General features: G+C 36.7%; 1 protein-coding gene across 1 annotated transcript; it reads left to right on the top strand.

The window, feature by feature from the left end:
• The first annotated feature begins 2,961 nt into the window (after positions 1 to 2,961).
• Positions 2,962 to 22,834, top strand: LOC148080417 (coiled-coil domain-containing protein 40-like). The gene is made up of 19 exons (XM_087792397.1): positions 2,962 to 3,054; positions 5,893 to 5,973; positions 11,931 to 12,024; positions 12,091 to 12,203; positions 12,295 to 12,378; positions 12,999 to 13,212; positions 13,424 to 13,581; positions 13,659 to 13,781; positions 14,092 to 14,213; positions 14,282 to 14,525; positions 15,733 to 15,915; positions 18,296 to 18,541; positions 18,616 to 18,829; positions 19,619 to 19,788; positions 20,820 to 20,911; positions 21,662 to 21,776; positions 21,967 to 22,155; positions 22,243 to 22,401; positions 22,467 to 22,834. Exons 1-19 carry the CDS (start codon positions 2,962 to 2,964, stop codon positions 22,716 to 22,718), a joined length of 2,946 nt encoding a protein of 981 aa, XP_087648523.1. The 3' UTR covers positions 22,719 to 22,834.
• The last annotated feature ends 1,444 nt before the right edge of the window (positions 22,835 to 24,278 follow it).

The raw sequence follows: 24,278 nt of genomic DNA, 5'->3' as shown, positions 1-24,278 counted from the left end.
TATTCGTTTTTAATGTCTAAAACGTGAGTTTCAGGGCTGAGATGAAATTTATGTGAGTCCTTGAATGCAACTTGTGTTTTTGTAACCAAGCAGAGTGGTCGTGGGTACTCTGACGTGATTTAGTCTTATATAAATATCTCTATTAAATGAGAGTTTTGTGCAAAAGGATACTGATAGGTATATAGAGGTCCAAGAACAATTTAACTGACACTCAAATCACCTTTAAGTTGAATCAGAAAACTGTATTTTTCTTTAACATTCTCTAAGTGGTGTGTGGCTCCAGTAGAACACCATTATATCCAGCAGTTTATTAGCTGATGTTGGCTTGTGCTACTAGCACCAGGGTTCTGTGACCTTAATCATTTTTCTCATGGCTGCAGTTCTTTCTAAACAGAGCCTGGTGTCAGTACAGGATAGAGGCAGCCTACAATATCACGGCTGTGCATGCGCGGGATTTGCTAGAAAGCTTTTAGAAACTTTTTGCCGTGGAGAGTCAAAGTATTTCAGCAATGATTTCAAAGATACTTACGTGCTGTAATGAAGTAAACACGCAAGGAGATCCGACCTTTGATGTGACTTATATACTAATGAAGTAAACACTGTTAATTAACGGATCGTAGTCAAAGTTTATATTTAGATTCAATTATTCTCTGTCCAGACATTGATCTAACTGTGTTATACAAACAAGTATTTATTTTTTTTTTAGAAATAACTGGACATAATTGATCCAATAATTAGCTTCACTAGTATTCAAAGTAGCATTTGATGATGTACAAAATGTTTTTTATCAACTCTCGTAGTTAATTCATTTTCTTTTTTTTAATACACATTATTACCATCTAGTGACCAGTCAGTATAACTACATCGATTATTCTAAATAAATAGAATCAAGATCAAGCGAGCTTTTGCCCTTCTGCTCCTAAATAAAAACAAACTTTCAGTGTGTACAAGAGCACAATCACATTTATTTATATTAACACACCATAATAATAATTAAAACGACTGTCTTATGTTTTGCAACATTGGATCCTCCAATTTTAAATGAAGAAGACGAGGGGGAGAGGCTTTGATGCCCAGTGTCAATGCCTAACAGAAGAGTGGCTAATATGCATTTAATTAGTGACGTCATCAATTTTGCGACATATTTTCAAGTATGATGCGTTATTGGTTTTATAAGTATCCCGGCTTCGGTGATGTTGCAAACAATTATATATAAACTACTATAATTATAAACAATTTACCGAAGGAGACCTCCTGAGGGATCAATAAAGTTTTACCTTACCTTATTGTACATTGTATTCTATATACATAGTTTTTTTTGTTAATTGTATATGTTCTTATGTTCATCTAATAAAACATTATAACTCACATTATATCACTTTGTGTGATGTTTATAGTGTGCCTTTAATTCTAGTGGGGATGTATTGTTTTTCTTGCATTAATTTTGATCCATACCGGTTATTCCCACATGTTTAAAAAGAGGAAATAATAACTTCTGCTCCACAAATTTGGGGAAGAATTGATAAATGATAAAATACTGGAAGATTATGCCGGATTTTTTTTCATGAGGCATCCCATAGGCCTTTCGCAAGATCCAGCCAAAGGACTGCCAGGTTTCCTTTTCCTTCATGTGCCTCCCGGATCAGCAGAGTGACAACTCCTGTATGCTCGATGCATCCTGGATCCCACCCTTCTGCACAGAGGTATCAATATATTAGTTTCTCAGGAGGAACTCCGTCATACGTTCAGCAACGATACTGAAGAATATCTTGCTCTCAACACTGAGGAGTGAGATGACCCTAAACTGCTCAATGGTACTTGAGCTCTCCTCCTTTGGAACCCAGACTCCTTCTGCATGTATCCACTGATGTGCTACTTTCTCTCTTCTCCAGATGACTTTCAGGGTTGTCCACAGTTGCTTCAAGAGTCTGGGGCATCTTTTGTATACAACATATGGCACTCCAATTGGACCTGGGGCTGAACTGGTTCTAGCAGCTTTGGCAATTTCCCCAACTTCTTTCAAAGTTGGCTCCTTGATGTTAAATGCCGAGATGGGATCTGGCGGAGTTATCAAAGTCTGGCATGGTCCAAGAGGTTCCTCTCTTGCACTGTCACTGTAGGTGGCACTGTGGTATTTGTTAACCTCATCTTCAGAACATGCAAGGCAGCTGCTTTTTTTCTGCCCGAGGATCCTTTTGGTGAAGCCAAAGGGATTTATGATGAAGGACGCACGTTTCCTGGCTCTTTCCCTACCCCTCCTCCTATGCCACTCAGCTCGACGGAGGGTGGTGAGTTTCTTCCTCAGGATGCTGCGGAGCTCTGCCAGCCCGGCCTTGTCCTTGTCCCTCGCCTGCTTAAACTGCCGTCCAAGCAGTCTAAGCTCCTGCAGAAGCTGGCTAATCTTCAACTACCTTCTGTTTGGCTCCCCTCAACCTCTGGTTGGCTGTTCCTTTTTGCCAAACCTTACTGCACCGATGCTGATGATAATTGCAGCCATCGTCTGCAACTTCTGGTCTAAATCTCCCTTTAGAGGGGCTTGATCCAGATCCTGATCAAACTGGAGCCACTGTCTTTCGGTGTTCTGAAAGCCTGGCATGGGGTGGGGCTTGTGGAGCGTGGAGGGTCTGGGCACTATGGGTTGCCTCCTGGCCGGGCGTCTCACCAGGTACTGGACCTGTGCGTTGCTCCATCTGCTTCCCCATCAGACATTTCATTTTGGCCTGGTGGATCGCTTGTTGTCGTTTTTCTGTTAGTAATTCTAATTCCCGTAGCTTCTTGTGGGTGCTCCCTCTCGGGAGCTGCACCTTGGGTTGCTGACCCTCACTGCCCCGGTTACTGTCGTTCCAGTTGTCGGCTGTCTCTCCAGCAGTTGCCATACTCTTCATGGTCGTCATCCGGCCTATTCCCGGAGGTCACTGGTTTAGCCAGATGAACTTGTTTTTTGTTGTTTTGAGTGCCCTGATGAGACTGGCCGACGAACCCTCTGCACCCGACCTCGATTGGGTTGCATCGTGTCCTCCATCCCCTGCTTCAGCATTCGCCTGCCAGCTCCTCGTACTTGGCCCTCGTCTTTTTGCTGGTGGAGATGCCTGTGCTGTACTGTGATTACACTAAGCCAATTATAAAGATATTAAGTGACTCTTAATAAATTACAGTAAGCAATATTATAAAGATATTAAGTAACTCTTACTAAATTACAGTAAGCCAATTATAAAGATATTAAGTGACTCTTACTTAATTACAGTAAGCAATATTATAGATATATTAAGTAACTGTTCCTAAATTACAGTAAGAAACATTTTAAATATATTAAGTAACTTTAACTAAATTACAGTAAGCAATTCCATTGTATATTTGAGTTTAGTTCTAATAAGTTACAGAAATCAAGTTACTCTCACCCTAATACCAAGTACATCTTACATGCATGATTAAAAGAAATATAAAATAATTTGACAAATATCCCAAACGAGGTTTCTGAGGCTTTATCATCAATGCTCACATCACCAAAGCACTTCCTGACATTAATAGAATACAAATATCTGTCATAAATTTTAGTTTTGTTCCTCTACATCAGGGGTCGGGAACCTTTTTGACCCAGAGAGCCATGAAAGCAAAGTATTTGGAAATTTATTTCAGTGAGATCTATATAAATAATATTCAGATGTAAGAATCTGTGCTTGACACGAATTCAAGCCCTTTTCCTTTGTTCATCAAAATCAACAAAGTATTCAGACGGGTTCATCCCTTTCCATGCCTCCATTTCAATATGTCAATCATATTTAAATGAAGCACAAGACTAAAATTTCTCCATTTCTGTGATCATAAAAAAACAAAAACAAATGAAAACATGAATTCAAAATAACAGTTTATATTTGTTAATTTTAAACATGTCTGATATGAATCACACAAGTGGATTAATTAAATTTCAGATGAAGTTTAACGAGAATAAAACTGTTCATCAGTAACTTCACATCATCATCGCTTTGTCTGATCGTCTTTGACGTCATTAGAATGTGTGGCTCACCTGCACCTGTTTAATATGTTTGGGTTTGAGCGTATTCTTATTATATTCGTGAGATAAAGGTAATTTACAAATAGTCATCATGTGATGGTGTATTAATGCAAGTGTGTTTTAAGGACTCGATCACAAAAGGAAAACCAGCATTTGTTGCGCTTTCATTGGAACCTGCAGCTTAACTTTGATGGACCTGACGTCATGTCTCGAAAAGCGCTATATAAATATATATTACTTACTTACTTACTTACTTACTTACTGACTCCTTTAAGAAACATCTTAAGACGTTTCTATTTGTGCAGGCTTTTCCTTGAATTTCTCGAACTCCTGTGTTGTTCTCGGTGTTGTCTTGATCTTTGAAGTATGTACTGTTTTGAGTATTGTTTTGATTGTTAAAGCGCTTTGTGACCCTGGTCTCGAAAAGCGCTATATAAATATATATTACTTACTTACTTACTTACTCTCGTAGAGAAGAACCTGAAGCGATCAAACGCGCATTATTTTGTTCGATATATCATTTAAAAAAAACAAGCTTATAATTCTATATCGTTTTTCTGAATTGCGTAAAATGACTGTCGCTCGTTTTGCTCTTTTTATTCTCGATTCATGTGATCTTTTCCGTGCGTTCCGTGGAAGAGGCGGGAGCTCTGATTGGCTGCTGTGCATGTCAATCAAATTTTCAACCAATCGGCGCAATAACCATTTGATTAATATGCACAGCAGCCAATCAGAGCTCTCTTTACTATTTTCTTATATCATATTTTATTAAATCACGCGATCTACTCGCAACAGCTTCCGATCGCGATCGACGTATTGCCCACCCCTGAAACAAGTGATAATATTTTATGTTTTATCTGAAAAGCCGAAATCTGCGAGCCAGATGCAATCATTAAAAGAAGCAAGCCATAGGTTCCCGACCCCTGCTCTACATCATAACTTAACATTCTGTGTCAAATTATTTTTGGAGTTTTATATAGTATAATAGTAAGGTTCCTAGTAGTCATGGCGAGGCATTGAAAACTTCTTCAGATCTTTGATTAATATTATATTTCACAGAGATATCGCAGACGGGCTGCGAATGCAAAGTGTATGTGTGTCGCTGCTGAGCTTGGCGTTGCTTGGTCACACAGCCTGCGGTGCACTGAACCAGAGGAGGCGACACACGTCCAGCCGCCGAGCCGAGTCGCAGACCAAACCACTCAATGTGTCCTGGGGCAGCCTGTGGAGCTAGAAGCCGTTAGCAGCCACAGTACTAACATTCCCTCTCTGTGCCTTGTTGCCGCTTGTCCGCTCCGAAATCAGCTGTTTTTGCTCTACACTAGTAAAATTTTGCTCTACACCAGACATAACTTCACCTTTTTGTTTTAACACTCATGAAGTAATTTTACACAGAACTTCTCCTTTTAAGTGCCACAACACATTTCATATGGCAGATTAATAAAAACGCAAGAAAAAAAACTGGAGTAGTACTTAAGTAAACCAGTCTTTAGAAAAAGCATATCAAAACACAGATGCACTGAAACTGCACAATCACAACATTGTCACCAATGATGCATTTTGTTTTTTTCCATGAAATTTTAACTTGAGAAGCAAGTGCCTCAGCACATTTCAGAAAGTCAACATTACAACGAGTACCTTGTACCGAAAAAAAAAAGTGAATAGGTGGGCATGTTTGTGTGTGTATTAGCACCCTTCAAGACAGCAACTTTCATAATTTGCACTTTTGGGGAGAGCTTGATCCCATCCAGTTCAAAGAAATCTGAAATACCTCAAATGTGTATGCAGCAGGACAGTTTTGATGGGTGAACAAGATTGAGGGTGTAGATCAGTTCCATAAGCATCACGCAAGCATTAACAGAGTTGCGACATCCCGACAGCATCTCCACGCCTTCAAGGATGATGGATGCGTCCACCGGATCTTCTCCATCAGCACCATGTATCACCAGGACTTTAACGATGTACAGCGACATCACTGCGGCTGTCCCACTGCATACAATTAACAAAAATGAAAATATTGTATTAGACAAACAAATTATTTAAATCATTTCAAAAAACATATAACCGTTCATCATTTGAAGTTTCTACTCTTTCATCAGCAGGGCACAATAGATATATACTTAGTCTTCGCTGAGGATGAGACCATCAACGCCGTGCAGATTCACTCTGATGGTTACTCGTGACAATGTAAACACGCGTTGTAATGACTTGTGAACAATTGTTTGATATGAAACCTGTAATAAAGCACAATTTGATGAATGTCATTTTGAATAATGCTCCCATAGCATTCATCCCAATGATCAATGCAGTTGTAACATCAGAGATGCCTATAATTGATACCAATCAATGCTTAAAAAATGAAAATAAAGTTATATGATAACAGTATATATCTTTTATTATGACAGTGTGATTAAAAACCAGCTCTTGTACCATATTCATATTTGAGTTAATAGCTTATACAGTGTCAAAGACATTTGTGCCTTTAAAGTGAACTACTATAGGAATAATTACATATATAATCATACGGTAGTAATCAAAAACATGTTTTGTATAAGTACATATATAATCATACGTTAGTAATCAATAATATGTATGGCCTAACATGAACAACTTAAAGCTGATCGATAACTAATTAAGGTGTTTGTGATGTGCGTGACAACACCGGATTATAAATACATTTATTTATCGGGGAAAAAAATTAATTTCCTCTCAAAAAATTAAAATGTATTAATGAAAAAGTGGAGAAACATTGAATAGCCTTCAATGGATTTCTTTAAGGTCGCAAGACTAGAGCACATGTTTCTTAATTGACCACTGAAGCTTGAGAACTTCTAGCACAACAGTGAGTCCTGCTACCTCAGTTTTACTCTATATACACCAAATTTTACACGCATGTAATATGAGCACCCATGATTCTGCATGATCAGACTAGTTCTAGAATGCCAAACACAGGCTTGATATTGAGTCTTGTGTGAACTATCATGCTCAATTTTCAGGCCTCAGGGAGTGAACCGGGGCCAAAAACTGTGTTTTTCATGAATGTTGCCCTTTTGCTCTGATTTGACCTCTTTGACTCTGAGCAATGGTCTGTGTGACCTCTGACACCTCGCAAATTATATGCTGGTGGAACCATAGCACCTAAAGAAACGCCCTTTCAAACATGTGTAAAAATGGAACGTGAAGAACCTCCAACAGTTTCAGCTAATTTAAATGAACAATGAGCGATTTATAGAGCTTCAAAGTCCAGATGTCTTTCAGTTTACCATGGTGCCATGGGGCACAGGAAGTTCATAGCAACATCAAACCACCACAGTTCAGCTCAATATTTAGTCTATAATAACATATCCAAATATCAGCTCTGAGGTCTGAGTAGAAAAAAAAAACCTTATTAATTATTAAATTATCTTGATAGAAGAACGACAACCTCTCCCTCATTTTTGCACCGATGGACACAAGTTTCCTCAAAGCAATAGTAGGAGACCATCTGAATGTGTCATATAAATACCAGCCTGCTAGCTTTACAAGGGCCTAGAGGCCTCTTGAAGATAGAGAATTAACCCTTTAATGTAGTACAGGCCACTAAAAACGAAGAAATAATTTCATGAACCCTGTTAGTTGTTCAGTATTTGTTGTGTGTAGTTTTCTGATAAAATAACAGCAGTCTTGAGTCACATATCAATAACATAAATGTGTATATTTTAAAGTTCAAACATGTACTGTGGGTCTCATTAAGCTTTTAGACTTGTCTTTTATTTCATAGTTTGAGTCTAATTTACAAAATGGCTCTTCAGTTGCGATTTAAACAATGCAACACTAATTGCGATCCAGCAGAGGTGACTTCACACACGCAAATAAACAGTTTAGAAAAAACACACATTGACAAAGTAATGATCCTGTTCCTTTTTAACGTATGATTATATATGTACTTATACAATACATATTGATTAATAACGTATGATTATATATGAGCTGCTTTTTATCACCCTGTCAAAATATATGAACTCTTATCTTAAAAACTACATTTAAGCATTCATTGGTATCAATTATAGGCATCTCTGATGTTACAACTGCATTGATCATTGGGATGAATACTATGGGAGCATTATTCAAGATTACATCAAATTGTGCTTTATTACAGGTTCCATATCAAACAATTGTTTACACATCACCACAAATGTCACAAGTAACCATCAGAGTGAATTTGCACGACAGCTCCAGACAAGCTTTTGTCGTTGTGTCCCTGAGCAAGACACTTCACCCTGATTGCTCCTGATGGTGAACATGGCGCAAGTGTGCATGCCTACTCACATCAGTATGTGTGAATGGTTGAATTTCCCCTCGCGGGACTAATAAGGGATTCTTAAAAAAAAAAAAAAAAAAAAAAAAAAAAATCCTCAGTGAAGACTTGCGTGTAGTAGTTTCTGGTCCGAGTGACGTCACGCTGACTTGCTCCTACTCCTAAAATGCTCTGAAGACCCTTCAAAGCCTCACCAGTCAAGCCCCATAGTGCATTTTAAATGAAGACAATAAGAATGAGGAGCTGTAGATGAAGTAGTTCTGTTCTTCACTTGCACAATGGGGGTTGGAATCGCACTGTCGACAGACTGTTAACATTTTAAGCGCACTTCATAGATTTAGAATTACGGTAGCCAAATGACAACACGTCACGTTACCATGGCAACGAAGAGTCAAATTATACCTGGGACGTCTGACTTCAGTATGTTCCGTTTATGTACATTTCCTAGAAAAATGGCCTTGTTGCTTGATGTAGGACCATGGAGGAAGAAAACTGACTGTGACTGAGTTAATGTCAGCAATTTTAAATGTTGACATATCATGTTGTGTTTTTCAGAGATTTCCTCAACGGACCTCATCAAACCACTGTGGTAAAGTAAGTAAGTAAGAGATAGAGAGAAAGAGAGATATAGAGATATATATATACACTAAAAAGATCAAGATAACACCGAGAAAATACAGGTGTCCCAGAAAATCAGGGAAAAGCCTGCACGAATAAGAAAGTCTTAATATGTTTCTTGAAAAAGTCAGTAGACTCCATGAAGCGCAAAGAGAGAAGAAGATCATTCCAAAGCTTAGGAGCAACAGCCTGGAAGGATTTCTCTCCTCTGGTCCTGAACCGTGTTAGGAACTGTAAGGAAATGAGAACTTGACTGTAATCAATCATCTAGATTTAACAAACATTTCAAATAGTCACTTGATTAACTGATAATCATTCATATTTAATTCATATTAAATAATCATTGTCTTGCATTGCATTGCATTTACTTAAACTAAACTCATCACTGGCGTAATGAGAGCAGGAAGATGCTGTGACAGGTCTAATGAACGAGGAAGTTGAAGACGACAACTTGGTGGCCAGGGATCCTTTCATGTTTGTCTTTGACAACAAGGAGGATATGCAAATGTTTATGAGAGTGTCTTGATCGGATAGATCCGAGAGATTGTGCTGAATGTATTTTAGATGCTTGTTAGTCGGTGAGTTGTCTTTGTGTTCAACTGTTGGGGCATTTGTAAATAAAGTGGGTTTGTACTTGTTTTGTTATGAAATTGAATTGTTTCCTCATGAAAGTTGTTTTTCATAAACCAAGTTAACCACTGACACCTTGTATGAAATATCTATTAACAGGTCTCTCTTGAAAATGAGACCCTGGGTCTCTACGAGAAATGTCACATGTTTAAATTAAGGTAAATGATACAAAATAGAAAATAAAACTGCACAAACAATTTAAAAATCTTGATTTTAGAGCATCTATGATTTTTATGGCACTCAAAATTATATAAAAGATTTTGAGTTACAAAAAAGTTTGATACCTGAATAAAAACATTTAAATTCCAAACTAGCAAGAATGACAGTAAAGATATAAAGGCTTAATAAAAGATACATTCTCGAAATGTATACACAAAACAAGGGTAAAAGCCTAATAAACATGTTTCCTGATGACAGTGTTTCATATTAAATAAATAATCGTAATATAATCCAGGCTTAATTACTGGATATTTTCTCCTAACTCCTTCATTTAGGTACGAACTATTTTTTTTTTTTTTAATGTTAAAATGATGCATTAAAAACCGTCGAGTTAACTAAAACAAGTTAAAAACGTTATTAAATATTAGTTGGCTTTCTTCGCATTCCAAATTAAATACTCATAACATAAAGCACAAGTTCTGATAAAATGATGTACGAACGCTTGAAGGAAATGGCGTCACGACAACCCGCATATGGAAGGTAATCGGCACGGAGAAGGTTTTAGGGCAGTGACAGTAGTCTATTCTAGATTACAGATGCTGTGTCTCAAATCGCATATTTGCGTACTCAAAGCTAGTATTTTTAGTGCGTAAGTGCGTCTCAATTCTAAGTATGCGAAATTTAGTGCGCCATGCACACTAAAACGTCCACAAAACTGAGTATGGTTTGATGGACACCATCTACCCTAAACGGCTGCCATCTTAGTGACGTTGTAAACGGAAGTTACATCATATATAAATGCATATACCTACAGGTGCATTTTCAGCAGCAGAAGGATGACACGTCTTCGTTGATGATACCAGCTTAAATATCTCGAACATTTGGATTCTCATTTTTCTTCATTTCTTTTTCCAAACTTGCAAAACGTGCTGACAGCAGGTGTTGGCGATAACGTTCAAACAGCTGGTTGAAACCATCTTTAAATAGAAGTAGAAGAAGCTGTCACATCATTTCCTGTTAGTGTGTAGCAGCAGTGTTTGATTTGAGACATACCATCTGTTGAGAATTTGCATACTAGATAGTATGTACACTATCTTGATGCATTCTATCTTCTAGTATACTAAGAGAAGTATGCGATTTGAGACAAAGCACGCATTTGTCATTAAAACTTGCATTGTCCTTTCCATGTGAATTGCATCTAAAGCATGAAGGAATTGTCTTTGATTACTTTGTCACCTTGTTTGCCTCATAACTGTTCTTGTTTTCGATAAATGTTTGTGCCTTTTTTGTTTGTCCCATTTATAAAAGCCCTTTACATTGATCTGAGATTATTTAAATGTCTTAGTTGGCTTTAGTAGTTATTAAGCTAAAACACAGTTTACAGAAAAGGCAGTTTGGGGAATTGGCGATACAATCTTGTGTAACAATCTTTGAAAATGGTAAGTTAGAACTTGCCTATACTTGAAATAATAATTTATTAATGTAAAGCCAAATTAAATTATTTCACTAATGGTTTACCTTTTTAGCTGATCAGTAACTGTCAAGTCCACCTCTTGTTCAGGTTCCAAAGGATACAAGGACAACTCAAATGTTCCACTCAATCATTTTTATTTTCTTTCAGATTGTCAGTAATTAGGTTGTAAACCTTTAAAGACAGATAAACATTTTAATTAAACATTTAAATTAAACATTCTAAATTCATTTTAAATGAACTTAAACATTCAAACATTTTGAATTAATTCAAACAATTAAACATTTTAAATTCATTTAAACATCTTAAATATTTTAAATGAGTTAACAACTAAATCAAATTTCTTGAATTTTCCAAACTCAAATGAAATGTTATTTTAGCAAAACCCATTAATCACAAAATCAATATGGTAAGTGCTGCAATGTGTTCCTGGACTAATATTTAACACAGTTAAACATACATTTTAACATCTCAGAAGCATTCAATCAATACACAATCAAAGTAAATAAAACATATCACCGACCATTGGCATCTTTGGACTGAACCCATTGTGAACTTGGAGTGTCTTCTCTCTCTGACTGACTGAGACCCTCCATTACTTCACAGTTCACAGGTGCTGCTCATTAGTGCCAATGACTGAAGCAGCTGGTTTGCTGCTGCTGGTGCACTCTGGGAAATGTGCTTCTTTCACACACTGAGATTCAGCTGAATAGTAACATTGTCCTAATTGTCTCCTTTTGCAGAATGATACCGGTTCAGAGCATGATGATCCAGACCCATTGGAAAGTCCATACCTTAACGATAATGATGAAGATGACCCTGAAATACAACAGTTAGGTTAGTGACAGATGAGTGAGAAACTAAATAAAAGTTTTGTCATTAACGGCAGTTTCTTAGTTTTAGACGTCAAAATTGATGGTGAAGATGGGCCACCTTCTCCACCCTCGGAAAGAGACAATAAACCGCCAAAGAATGTGGAAGATGATGATGACTTTCTTATTCTTGATGCCAGTCATGTCGGTTACTAAACCATCACTTTACTTCATGATTGACTTATTAGTTGAAAAACAATGACAACTTCCAATATGTTTTAAAATGTGTCTACAGCCAATGGTCAGAAGACAACAAATTGCACTAAACAAGCAGCTGGTTAAACTGATTGAGATTCTCAACATGGCATTAAAGGAAGAGGTGAGTAAAAATGATGTTGCAAATAGAATAAGTGATTCCAGCGCTTAATGTAGAGATAGATATTTTACAATGCACATTATATACTGATAATAACATGTTCTATAATAGATTCACCACCATTGACCGTAACTTGCCCACATTCCCTTCTTCATTTTAAGAAGGGAAATGTTAGTTTTCAAATGTTCAATCACAATTTGTTAGTCCTGCTACAGCAGGTTTAAAGCTACAAAGCACTGCAAAAATATTAATGGGATTGAAAATAGTCATCCTTGCTTGTTTGGGAAGAGATCTTGTAGCACATCTCTGAAGGTTTCAAATGTGTTTTCCAGTAAAGGATAAATCAACCTCATTATTATTTTAAGTTAGCATTTGTTTTATCTAATCACCAAAGCCACTCAGCTTTATCAGTCAATCAAGTTACATAGATTGCATAGTGTTTTACCAGCATATCAGGTAAAAATTAAATTTTATCTGCAACAAAAAAGTAAAAGGAAATGCCAGCAGAAATTAGAAGTTGGACAATTAAGGGATCTTATCTTACTTTACAACTAAAATGCAATGTACAGTCCACTTTCCAGCCAATCAGAATGGGTTCATTGCTATCTCTAACATTTTTTCAGCTGGCCCTGGAGAAAGTCGACTCCATCAACGACGAGGAGATGGGTGCAGAAAATTGCAGGATTCAGAAACTCATAGAAAGATCGAGAAACAGAGTCTTGCATTTCCAACAGAACAAAATCCAAACAGAATTAAATCGTAGGCAGGTTCAAGAGGAGCTGGAAACCATGAAGGATTTGGTTCTTACCGATCAAGTCATACTTGCAAGAGAAAATGGTATAGTTTCACTACTTAACTAATTGAATTATGCAGATATAGAAGATATTGTATTTGCATAGAAATGTAATAATATTTGAAGTTCCATATGACAGCCTGACATAGTAGGGTAACCTTCCTCTAATTGATGCTGTCGTTGGGTGTCTTTATAAATTCCTATGAAATGTCTAGCCTATAGGACAAATGATTTTACTCGTTGTGTTTTCTTTAGAGTCCAAACTACGCAAAGAGATGGAAAACCTGACCCTTAAACTTCTTTCCACACAACAAACCAGTGATGAGCTCCAAGCTAATGTCAAGGTTCTTAAGAACAAGAACAACAAAGAGAATATTGAAATGGCTCTAGCTGAAGACCAGAAACTAAAGCAGGTTAGGAAAAAAAGTGATGTCAAATATAATCTGGAAGGTTTCGTACTACTCGATGATCTACAATTCTCTACTGACAGGATCGTTATGTGAACAGTCTGATAAAGGAGATGGAGAGACTGAATGAGCAAATAGCCCTGTACGAGGCCCTGATCTGTGACAAAACCATGGAGACTAGGTCTGCTAAAGAGGCCCTTTTGGAGGTACTGATAAGAGAAATATAAATGTTTGTTATTTAATCAAAAACAAAATACTGAAACATGTACAGCATATCACAATTCCGTTTTGGATCTGACATTGTGTCTTGCATTAAGACAAGCCTTTCTTTCGCCTGTTTTTTTCTTTTTTCATCTTACTTTTTGTACTATTGAAATTGACCAATACAGTGTTTATTTAAATTAATACTAAGAAATTCATATCAGGTGACATCAGGTGGATGATTTTTTTGATGATGGTTCTAAAGTTCCAAATAAGAATGATAAATAAATTGTGACTCATGTTGGGTCTGTGCAGACAAAGATTGATTTGGAGTCCCTAGCAATGGAACGCAAACAGCTGATGCAGCAGTGGAACAACACACTGGTCCACATGAGAAAACAAGATGAGGCCTTCAGTGCTCTTTTAGAGACCCTCAGGTGAGACACAATTTTTTAAATAAATATAATCAATATTGATTTATTACATGAGGCTTTGTCTCCATCAGCATGTTGGAACAGCAGTTGAGTTTGCAGGATAGAGAACAGGAAGGGTTGAGGAAACTCATCACACAGGAGCAGGAACAAAATGAATCACTGACATTACAACTGAAACTGGCTCAACTGCACTGCGCCACAGCAAGTCGGACTATAATGCAAAATCAGATGCAGCTTAAAGCGCTGCAGACTACCTTCAGCACCTATGTCCGCAGCACAAGGGAGACTGAGAAGACTCTTATACGACTCAACAAGGTAAGTTCTCAACACAGTGCATCATAGGCCCTGCTTTAAGAAGAACACAAATAATTGTTGATTCTCTATAATAATTCGCTATTGTACAAATAATTGACAAAACACAATATTTGAGATAGTTTCAAACACTATAAATCTGTCTAAATCTAACTCTTCAGTGGTTTGCAAAAATGTTCACATCCATCAGAGATTTTTTTTGTAAGTCCTAAAATCAATTTAGAAAAATGGATTTGCAAAAGTTTGGGCAACCTTTTAGTGTATTCATTTATCAATCAAATCGACAAGATAAAAATGTTTGGAAAGTGCATGCGCGATCATGCAATTATTATATAATCTAAACATGTTCATGATGAAGAAAGTGAGTACGTAGCGCAGCAGCAGGAAGAAGAGAGTGGGGTCTCCTCCAAAGCATGATGGGGTTGTTTTTTTTACCTCACTCAGGGCTGGACTTCCAAGTTGTGTCTAGAATCAGAAACCGTTATTGTCAGTGTTGTTAACACAACATAGGATTTTTTGTGGTAGTAGGTAAGAAAAAAACACATAATGGGTATTAAAATAACGGAACAAAGCACCATCTGTGGTTCCAATAAAAGATTGACAACATGGCTTTATCAACTAAGAATTGACTATCGATGGGGTACCTGAAATAATTCTAAAACTATGTAAAAATATTCAGAATGAAATTGAGCTAGATTGTCCAAATCTTGGAGATAATTTTACATACCCTTGTTCTTAATTAAAGAAGTAGGTCAGCCAAGAGTTGTTTAGGTTCTCACATTTTGTCAATGTCCTAGATAGAACCTACAGTACAACAGTTACTTGTCTAAAACAGCCTTTTTGAGCCTTGCAAATGAAAGTTACCTGCACTGTATTATGTCATCAGTTGACCCTTAATGTCTAGGTCTATTTACTTTGAGGGTTTCTTACTGAATCTGTTCATGATGTTACAAAAGAATTTGGGACTGTAATGATATCGAACAATTTTGAGCCATGAGCCTGTAACCAGAACACTTTATGAATGCCAAAAGTTCAATTAACTTAATTCCCCACTAGGTCTAAATGTCATTATAGTGCCGTAACATAAGGTCATACTTTTCAACAATTAAACATTTCATTTAACGGAAATTTACAAATATGTTATTTTGGGCTGCTCCGACCTGTTCATTGTTCGCTGACTACTGTACTTTTTGGTTCTGTTTCACATTAGGAGATTAGCAACTACCAGTCTGAGACAACTGATCAAAGGAAGCAGCTGGAAAAGACAAACGCCAAACGTTTGGAGTTGGAGAATGGGATCATGAACCATATGCAACAGAATTTGACTCACACTATGGCTGTAAAGTACTCCAAACTTCTGATCGATAAGATAACCTCTCTGAAAGAAGACAAGGTAAACCAATTATTATATTCTTTCCTTTCCTCTCTTGCCATCCTTTTCCTCGTTTCTAGGTGCTTTACATGCACAGGTGTGTTACAGTTAAGGTACAAGTACAATACAAAAAACAATATAAGTTATTTATTTTTTTCTATTAGTCGCGCAATAATAACTGCAAACTAAAATGTAACTTTGAGACAGTTTTTTGAATTTGAATGTACAGGTGCTGGTCAAATTATTAGAATATCATGAAAAAGTTGATTTATTTCAGTAATTATATTCAGAACGTGAAACTTACATATTATATCAATTCATTACACACAGAGTGATATATTTGAAATGTTTATTTATTTTAATTTGGATGATTAGTACTGACAATTACTGAAAATCCCAAATTCAGTATCTCAGAAAATTAGAATATTAGTTACGACTAGTACAAAAAATGATTTTTTAGAAATGTGGGCCAACTGAAAAGTATGAACATGGAAAGTTTCAGCATGTGGGGCAATCAATACTTAGTTGCAGCTCCTTTTGCCTGAATTGCTGCAGCAATACGGCGTGGCATGGAGTCGACCAGTCTGTTGCACTCCTCAGGTGTTATGAGAGCCCAGGTTGCTTTAATAGTGGCCTTCAGCTCTTCAGCATTGTTGGGTCTGGCATCTCGCATCTTCCGCTTCACAATACCCCATAGGTTTTCTATGAGGTTAAGGTCAGGTGAGTTTGCAGGCCAATCAAGAACAGGGATACCATGGTCCTTAAACCAGGTACTGGTAGATTTGGCACTGTGTGCAGGTGCCAAGTCATGTTGGAAAATGAAATCTTCACCTCCATAAAGTTGGTCCGCGGCAGGCAGCATAAAGTGTTCTAAAACTTCCTGGTAGACTGCTGCATTGACCCTGGACCTCAGGAAACACAGTGGACCAACACCAGCAGATGACATGGCACCCCAGACCATTACTGACTGTGGAAATTTTACACTGGACTTCAGGCAACGGGGATTCTGTGCTTCTCCTGTCTTCCTCCAGACTCTGGGACCTTGATTTCCAAAGGAGATACAAAATTGACTTTCATCTGAAAACATAACTTTGGACCACTCAGCAGCAGTCCAGTCCTTTTTGTCTTGAGACGCTTTTGACGTTGTCTCTTATTCAAGAGTGGCTTTACACGAGGAAGGCGACAGCTGAAGCCCATATCTTGCATACGTCGGTGCGTGGTGCTTCTTGAAGCACTGACTCCAGCTACAGTCCACTCTTTGTGGATCTTCCCCTACATTTTTGAATCGGTTTTGTTTGACAATCCTCTCCAGGGCGCGTTTATCCCTCTTGCTTGTACACTCTTTTCTACCACATATTTTTCTTCCCTTTGCCTCTCTATTAATGTGCTTGGACACAGAGCTCTGGGAACATCCAACCTCTTTGGCAATGACCTTGTGTCTTGCCCTCCTTCTTTAAAGTATCAATGGTCTTCTTTTGGACAGTTGTCAAGTCAGCAGTCTTCCCCATGATTGTGTGTCATACAGAATCAAAACGACGGACCATTTAAAGGCTTTTCCAGGTGTTTTGAGTTAGTTAGCAAATTAGAGTGTGGCACCAGGTGTCTTCAACATCTGACCTTTTCACCATATTCTAATTTTCTGAGATGTTGAATTTAGGGTTTTCATTGGTTGTCAGCTATAATCATCTTCTTTTTGGCAAAAAACACTTGAAATGTATCAGTCTGTTTGGAATGAATGTATACATTCTACAGGTTTGACTTTCTAAATGGAATTAATGAAATAAATCAACTTTTTCATGATATTCTAATAATTTGACCAGCACCTGTATTTGGAAATTGTATTCCAAATTAGTATATTTAGGAGCTATTGTCCTATTTTTTCACTTTATTCACACATCAATAACTAAAGTCTATCCAAAACCTGGCCACCATGACTGGAACTCTCCTTTAGTTGCCTCCTTCTACTTATTAATTGGTGAGAAGACATCAAGAGACCGTTGCATCAATCTGTCTGTCCCACTTCAAGAAACCCCGAACACACAGAAATCCAACATACACACAATGATTTCATGAACATACACTTGAATCATTCTGATATAGTAAAGGTTCAACATTTTTGTACCACATATGATAATCAGATATTTATGTCACAAATCATGTCATTTGGATGAGGACATGTGCTAAACAAAAATAATAATCAATGCAATTTAAGAGATTGGAAAACAATGCAACTGTCACAAATCACAAAAATGGTGAATCAAATGTGTAGTAACATGTGTTTCATATCAACAAATACATCAATACATTTTACTAAAACAAAGTTAGTAGTTCTATTAATCCAATAATTCAATATATATGTAAATTGTTAATTTTTTTTCATCAAATCTGTTTTTCCTACTAGAGCTTTCACCTGAAGCAGCTGGACAAAGACGTTGAAGCCATTGGAATGGACACAGTTTCCCTCACCCAACATCTTCAAAACCTGACTACGACTCTTAAGACTCTTGACAACGAAGTTGCTGAATGCCTCAAAACAGTATCAAACAATGATTCAAAAATGTTTTCATATGTGACCTTCATCGAACAGAAGCAGACAACCATCACAAACCTCAACAAGAAAATTGGGGAGATTGTTGCTCGGACTGGGGTGAGCATTTTCACCTGGTACTGATGGCTCATAGAAACGTGTGATATTTAACACAATTGAACACATTTATTCAGGTGGAAGACCTAAGTCCTCTGCAAATCAAAGTAGAGGCAATTATATCGCAGATAAAGGAGGTCACAGATGGTATTGAAAGAGAAAACCAGCTCTGGACCACAAGGCAGGAAACACTGGTTGAACTAATGAGGGAATTGCAAATAAACAGCAAAGAGATGCACACAAGACAGACGGAGTTCAGTGTCCGGAACCAAAAGATCTTCTCACTTGAAAGTAAGTCTTTTTTTTAAGGATGGTAAAGGTAAGGTTATTAGGTGTAAATTACTTTTGTATTTTTGACTGCCTGTTTTTTATGATTATTATTCAACACTGTTATGGTTCTTTAAAAGTCAAATGCTCAGATTCATTCATCAAGTTAAAAAAAATTCTCAAATGTGTATAACTGAAATTAATATATTTTTTTGTTTAAGCAAAGTGACAGTTACCCATTAGGGGGTACTTAATTGTTACTTTGATATAGATATATGAGGGAACTAGTTCTAACGCATGTTTGACCCGCTAATCTGCCAGCCCTTATCCTCTCGCTCGTCACAGTGTATTACTGCTGTTGATTTGACACAAATAACATGTCTGAACCTAAAAAAGCACTGCAAACAAACATGACACTTTCGGAAACGGGTAAAAAAAAACCGGCAAACTCTGTACTATGATTTATATTAAAAAAAAAACTTTAATTAACAACGACACCCACACTTGATGTTATAAGCCCTCTTGAGTATTTCTCGATTATCTTATACAAGTTTAATTATGTTGTTTTTGCTCTATTACGTCTATGATTCATAAATGTTCTTCCTGTTAATCAAGGAAGACATTTTGGTGTAAATGATGACACACTTAAACTTCTTCCACACACTTGACACACGCATATATGAGGTTGCACATAGAATCGTAATTATTTTGATTTGGAATAATGAAACAGAATGAATTCACACTAATCCCCATTAACAGTCTTTCAATCAGGTTATCTGGATCCATGATTACATTCATTTGTTTTAATCGCAGATCAAGTCAAGATGGAGCAGGTCGAAGACCAAGAGTTGTCTGGTGCCACCAAAATGCTGCATGGAAACTTGTTAAAGCTCAACTCTATGCTGAATAAAAATGGAGAGCGCAGCTTGGCTCTAGAGCAGGGGAACGAACTAATGGAGATGGACATAGTTCACAAACTTAAGGTAAAACATCTGTTTTTATAATTTAATTTATTTTGTATTCATTTCATGGTTTACAGTAGTTGGTGGTCATGGTTACCTGGCAGCTGAGAAGGTGCACAATTGACTAATAATGGAGATTTAAATGTATGTAAAAAACCTTATTCTCTCAGGCACTGCACTATCTTGATAATCCAAGTTATTTTAGTCCCAATGTAGCTGTTAACCCTCAATAGAGCTATCAGCATCTATACTAGCTTCTGGATCACACAAAAAATATTCGGCAGACAGAACTAAAGTCATCATTAAATATTTAAAGATTATGTGTATCATTATATATTAATACTGCATTCATCCTCGTGTATAATATTGGTCAATATTTGCACTCAATAAATCTGTTGTAGGATTTGTTGTTAATCATGATAACAACAATCGGCTTACCTTTAAATAGTCCAGTTTCAATTATCAGTTGTCCCAAACTAGACTTTGTAAGTGATTAAATACTTTATGGGAATGAGATTAATAGAGCCTCTAAATTTGGACTCAGATCTTACTTAACATGTGATATTTAGTTGGTTATGGACGTGAATGTGGCAATAACTACTGTGTTGTATTAAGTTTTGTTTGAGTGTTCTGGAAAGGACCAAGGAAAGTTGTCATTCTGAGGAGCTAAGGGATTTACCAAAATATCACACGTAGTGAATTGTATCATTTTTTTTCCCCTGTTTGTGTCGTACCTTGATTGTTTGTGTGTTGCCATGTTTTAAAGAAAACATGTTTTTTATAACTTTTTTTTTTTCATTTCACCTTTACAGCATACAGGCATCTTGTTTTATTTTTTTCCTCAAGGGGAAACTACAGGTTTACAGCAAAAAAGCGTCAAAAAATAACACAATAGAATAGCAAATACACAATTTGTAAGGATTTTTAAAATGTGTTAATTTAAGTTGTAAATAATTTCAACACTGAGTTCTGTTTGGTCTACGTATGTTTATTTCGTGCAACTTCTGCTTTTTTGTCATGTCATATTGTTTCTAATCAGATAATTTGTTTAGGTAGAAGAGCGAGAAGCTATAGAAATCCAAATGAAAAAGGAGAGAACCAAAGAAGAAAAGGAATCATTGCTGGAAAGTTTACTAGAGGCTGAGTACGTCTGAATCAACACACAACGCACACACACAGACACACAGACACATACACATCTTATGTATTTGTGATCACTGTGGTCTACAAATATTTTTTCACTTGAAAAGATTGCTACTAACGGAAGATCTGCAATAACAGTAAACAAATAAGGAAAATCTACTTATATACAAAATTGAAGATATTACACTGTTAGTAAAATAAAGACGTGCACTTAAAGCAGAGGAAAAGACACAAGCTTTGAGCTACCAATCCTGGTTTTTGCCAATCAATTCTAGAGATTAGCGATAAGACATTTTTCAAAAAACTAGTATTAGTAGTACTAGTAGTATTAAAAAAAGACAGAACAGAAACAAAACCGTACAGAGAGGGAGATTTCTGATTCCTCTATCCTGGAAATGTCCTATGAATCATCATCATCTTTAATTTCTTTCTTTCTTTAAACCTTAGCGCTAAATGGGATAAATTCCACCAAACATTCCTCTCACTGGAAAAGTAAATAACATTTGTATTCATTTCAAGACCCTTTTGATAAGCTAACTCCCTGATAGGGTTTGGGTAAAATGTCGGGAACACCTGACAAGGGCACCAGTGTAACATTGACAACCAGTAATGCCAACACTGTTATTCATGAATTTCTAATTTGAAGTAAAACCTTCTTTCTGCTGACCCAAAAACTCAAAATGGACCATCTTGCCCCTTTATAATCTATAAGAATTCCATTACAATATAAAAATTCCATGTTTTCTCTCAGACCACAGGTGGTGTTGTGGGAAAAGAAGACGGAACTGGTTAAAGAAACTTTAAATGTTGGCTCAGAAGTTCAGAATGAGATTCAGATGATGAAAGTCGAGATACACCGCATGGAGGTGAATACAGCATCACAGTTTGACTTGTTGTTATTAATGTTAGATTAAACAAAGTAAAGCACTACATATATTATTTTTGTTCAAACATTGTAAATTTTCAGCTAGATACAGTACATAGATACATTTAATTTAAAACAGTATTTGATGTTTCTATGTTTGTCTACCATTTAATCTGTTCACTTTCATTAAGGTGAGTTTGAGCCAGCTGACCAAGCACCAGGAATATCTGCTCAACAAAAGTGAGGAAACGGCAGCAAAATGGGGTTCCCTAATTAAGCGTAATGTCTCTATGATCCGAATCTCACAAAAGCAGACGACCAATGGTCGGCAAACCCTTGCCTTCAATAGCATGAAACGCAAGCTTCAGGAAACTCGCAAGGTTGAAAAGCACACCAACAAAAACACTGACAGTTACAAGGTGTCTCTATGAGCAATTTTGAACTTTCTAACATGTATTTCTATGTAGGATACAGACAATTTGGGGCTGGCAATTGTTGAGCTTCAGAAAAGTCATTTGAGTATGAATAACAGGCTCGATCAGCGCAGACAGCAACTAAAGGAACTGCAGACTGCCAGTGATGCTCTTCACCAATCATTCTCTAGTCTGCTGGACACCAAAGACAGAGTAAGTTGCATACTAACGTGAATATGAATACAATCAATAACTGATCGCCAACATTTAATTTCTAGAATCTAGCTCAACTTGTGACCATGCAAAGCTGGAATAAGAAGTTGCAGAGTATGTGTGCTGGCAAGTACAAAGCATCATCTTCTAGTGATTCAGTGGACCAAGCTCTGCAGAACCAGAATGTGAAAGTGGATTCCACAAGTCTTCTACTGAAACGTCTTTGTAAGGACTTCCCACAGCATCAAGAAGTACTCCGAAAACCAACACAAATGCTGATGGGATGTTCACAAGCACTGGAGTTGGAACCATTCTAGGAAGCAATAGTGTGTGATCTACATTTTTCATAGCCTTAAACTGAATAGTATTTCATTCAATGTTTTTAATTTACTACGCAAAATTTGAAAATACTTTCATAGGCATTGCATTCATGTCCTGGATCATCCTGACAGTCCTCTAAAGAATTACTAAATAAAGTCAACTTGGAAAAGTCAAACCTTTGGGACATGTTTAGATGTTTGTTTGTGCATTTAAAAGTAATCTAATATTGAAATGAAGCCTATCAAATATGCATTGCTTGCCAAATCTGTTCAGAACACAGTCCGTTTGATCGCAGTACAAGAAGCTTGTTTATGCCTCTACTCCAGCAATGGTTCATGGACTGATGACTGCCACATTTCAGTTTTTGATTCAGGAATATTGCTTGTGAGGGGAATGGACATTTTTGTCTTTCCTTATGACCAGACTTGGGCCTGTTGACTGTATTATTGCAGTCAGACTAAAACAATGTAGTATTGAAGGTATATGCACAGAAAAGTTTTTTTCTTGGGACTTAATTTTGTCTTTTACTCCTTTTATTTTCCTTCACTCTTTCTCTTTGTTCTTGCTCTTATGAAACTTGCAGTACCCTCTATCACCTGCTGTGTGCTGGAAGTCTGATTTCAGGAAAGATTTCCAGGGAGATTAATAAAGTCAATCTAATCAAATAATTTCTATTTGTTGTAAATGTTTGTTCTTTCTCGAAATAAATTGAATAAATGTTTTAAAATAAATGGCTTTTCTTTTGTTTAAGATAAAATATAGTTAAAATACAGTTGGGTTGGGGTAGGAGTCTTCTATTTTGTCAAGTCTGTGAAATTTTCGCAACATAAAATAAAACCGTTTGATTTATCCCTTGTGTTGCCTCTTGGTCAAGTTGAACCACCTCCCTGGCAGCCACATTGACTTACTCTATATACTATAAAAGTTGCTAACGTTATTGATGTACTGCGACAATTATCGGGTGGTATTTTCTTTTTGTCAAACCAGGGAATATCTTCAAACATATTTAGACAATTTTTCCCTTTTGTTGATTGCAACATTATATTCTTTCTTTTTGTCAAACCAGGGAATATCTTCAAACATATTTAGACAATTTTTCCCTTTTGTTGATTGCAACATTATATTCAATGAATTAGCTGTTACAGGGCTGGGTAGATTACATTTATTTTCAAGATGGTCGGCAGCAGATCAACTTTGTCCTAATCTGTAATTATTTTTATAGCCTCCTCTTTCTGCTGGAGTACACTTTCACTGTATCAGTGAATGCACCTTTGAACTGAGAAACAAGCTAATGTAGGTCAAGGTAAAACAAATCAAAATGTGGCGTTTTGTATGTCACACGGTCTTTTTAAATACCGCAATATAGCAAAACTTGTCGACTATTTACACTAGATTACATGCAAATCAGTTCTGTTTTATCATTCAACCTCCGAATGCTACCATGTCTTGCAGCTTTCTTTTAACCCTCCCATCCACCTTTATTTACCGCATACAACCTAGTCTTTTGAATCAGGCCAATCACAATGTAGGAATACTTTGTTGTGGCAATACAGTGG

Source organism: Callionymus lyra, chromosome 5 (assembly GCF_982586985.1).
Source record: "Callionymus lyra chromosome 5, fCalLyr1.hap1.1, whole genome shotgun sequence".
Classification (NCBI taxonomy): domain Eukaryota; kingdom Metazoa; phylum Chordata; class Actinopteri; order Syngnathiformes; family Callionymidae; genus Callionymus; species Callionymus lyra.
Note: the sequence above shows the minus strand (reverse complement) of the source record. Positions and strands in the feature narration are given on the sequence as shown.

Bases quoted from the DNA above. Each gene is read 5' to 3' on its own strand.
- LOC148080417 (XM_087792397.1), top strand. From the start codon at position 2,962: ATGAGACTGGCCGACGAACCCTCTGCACCCGACCTCGATTGGGTTGCA. The intron at 13,582-13,658 runs GTTAGGAAAAAA...CTCTACTGACAG, and splicing joins AAGACCAGAAACTAAAGCAG to GATCGTTATGTGAACAGTCT. The intron at 14,526-15,732 runs GTAAGTTCTCAA...GTTTCACATTAG, and splicing joins CTCTTATACGACTCAACAAG to GAGATTAGCAACTACCAGTC.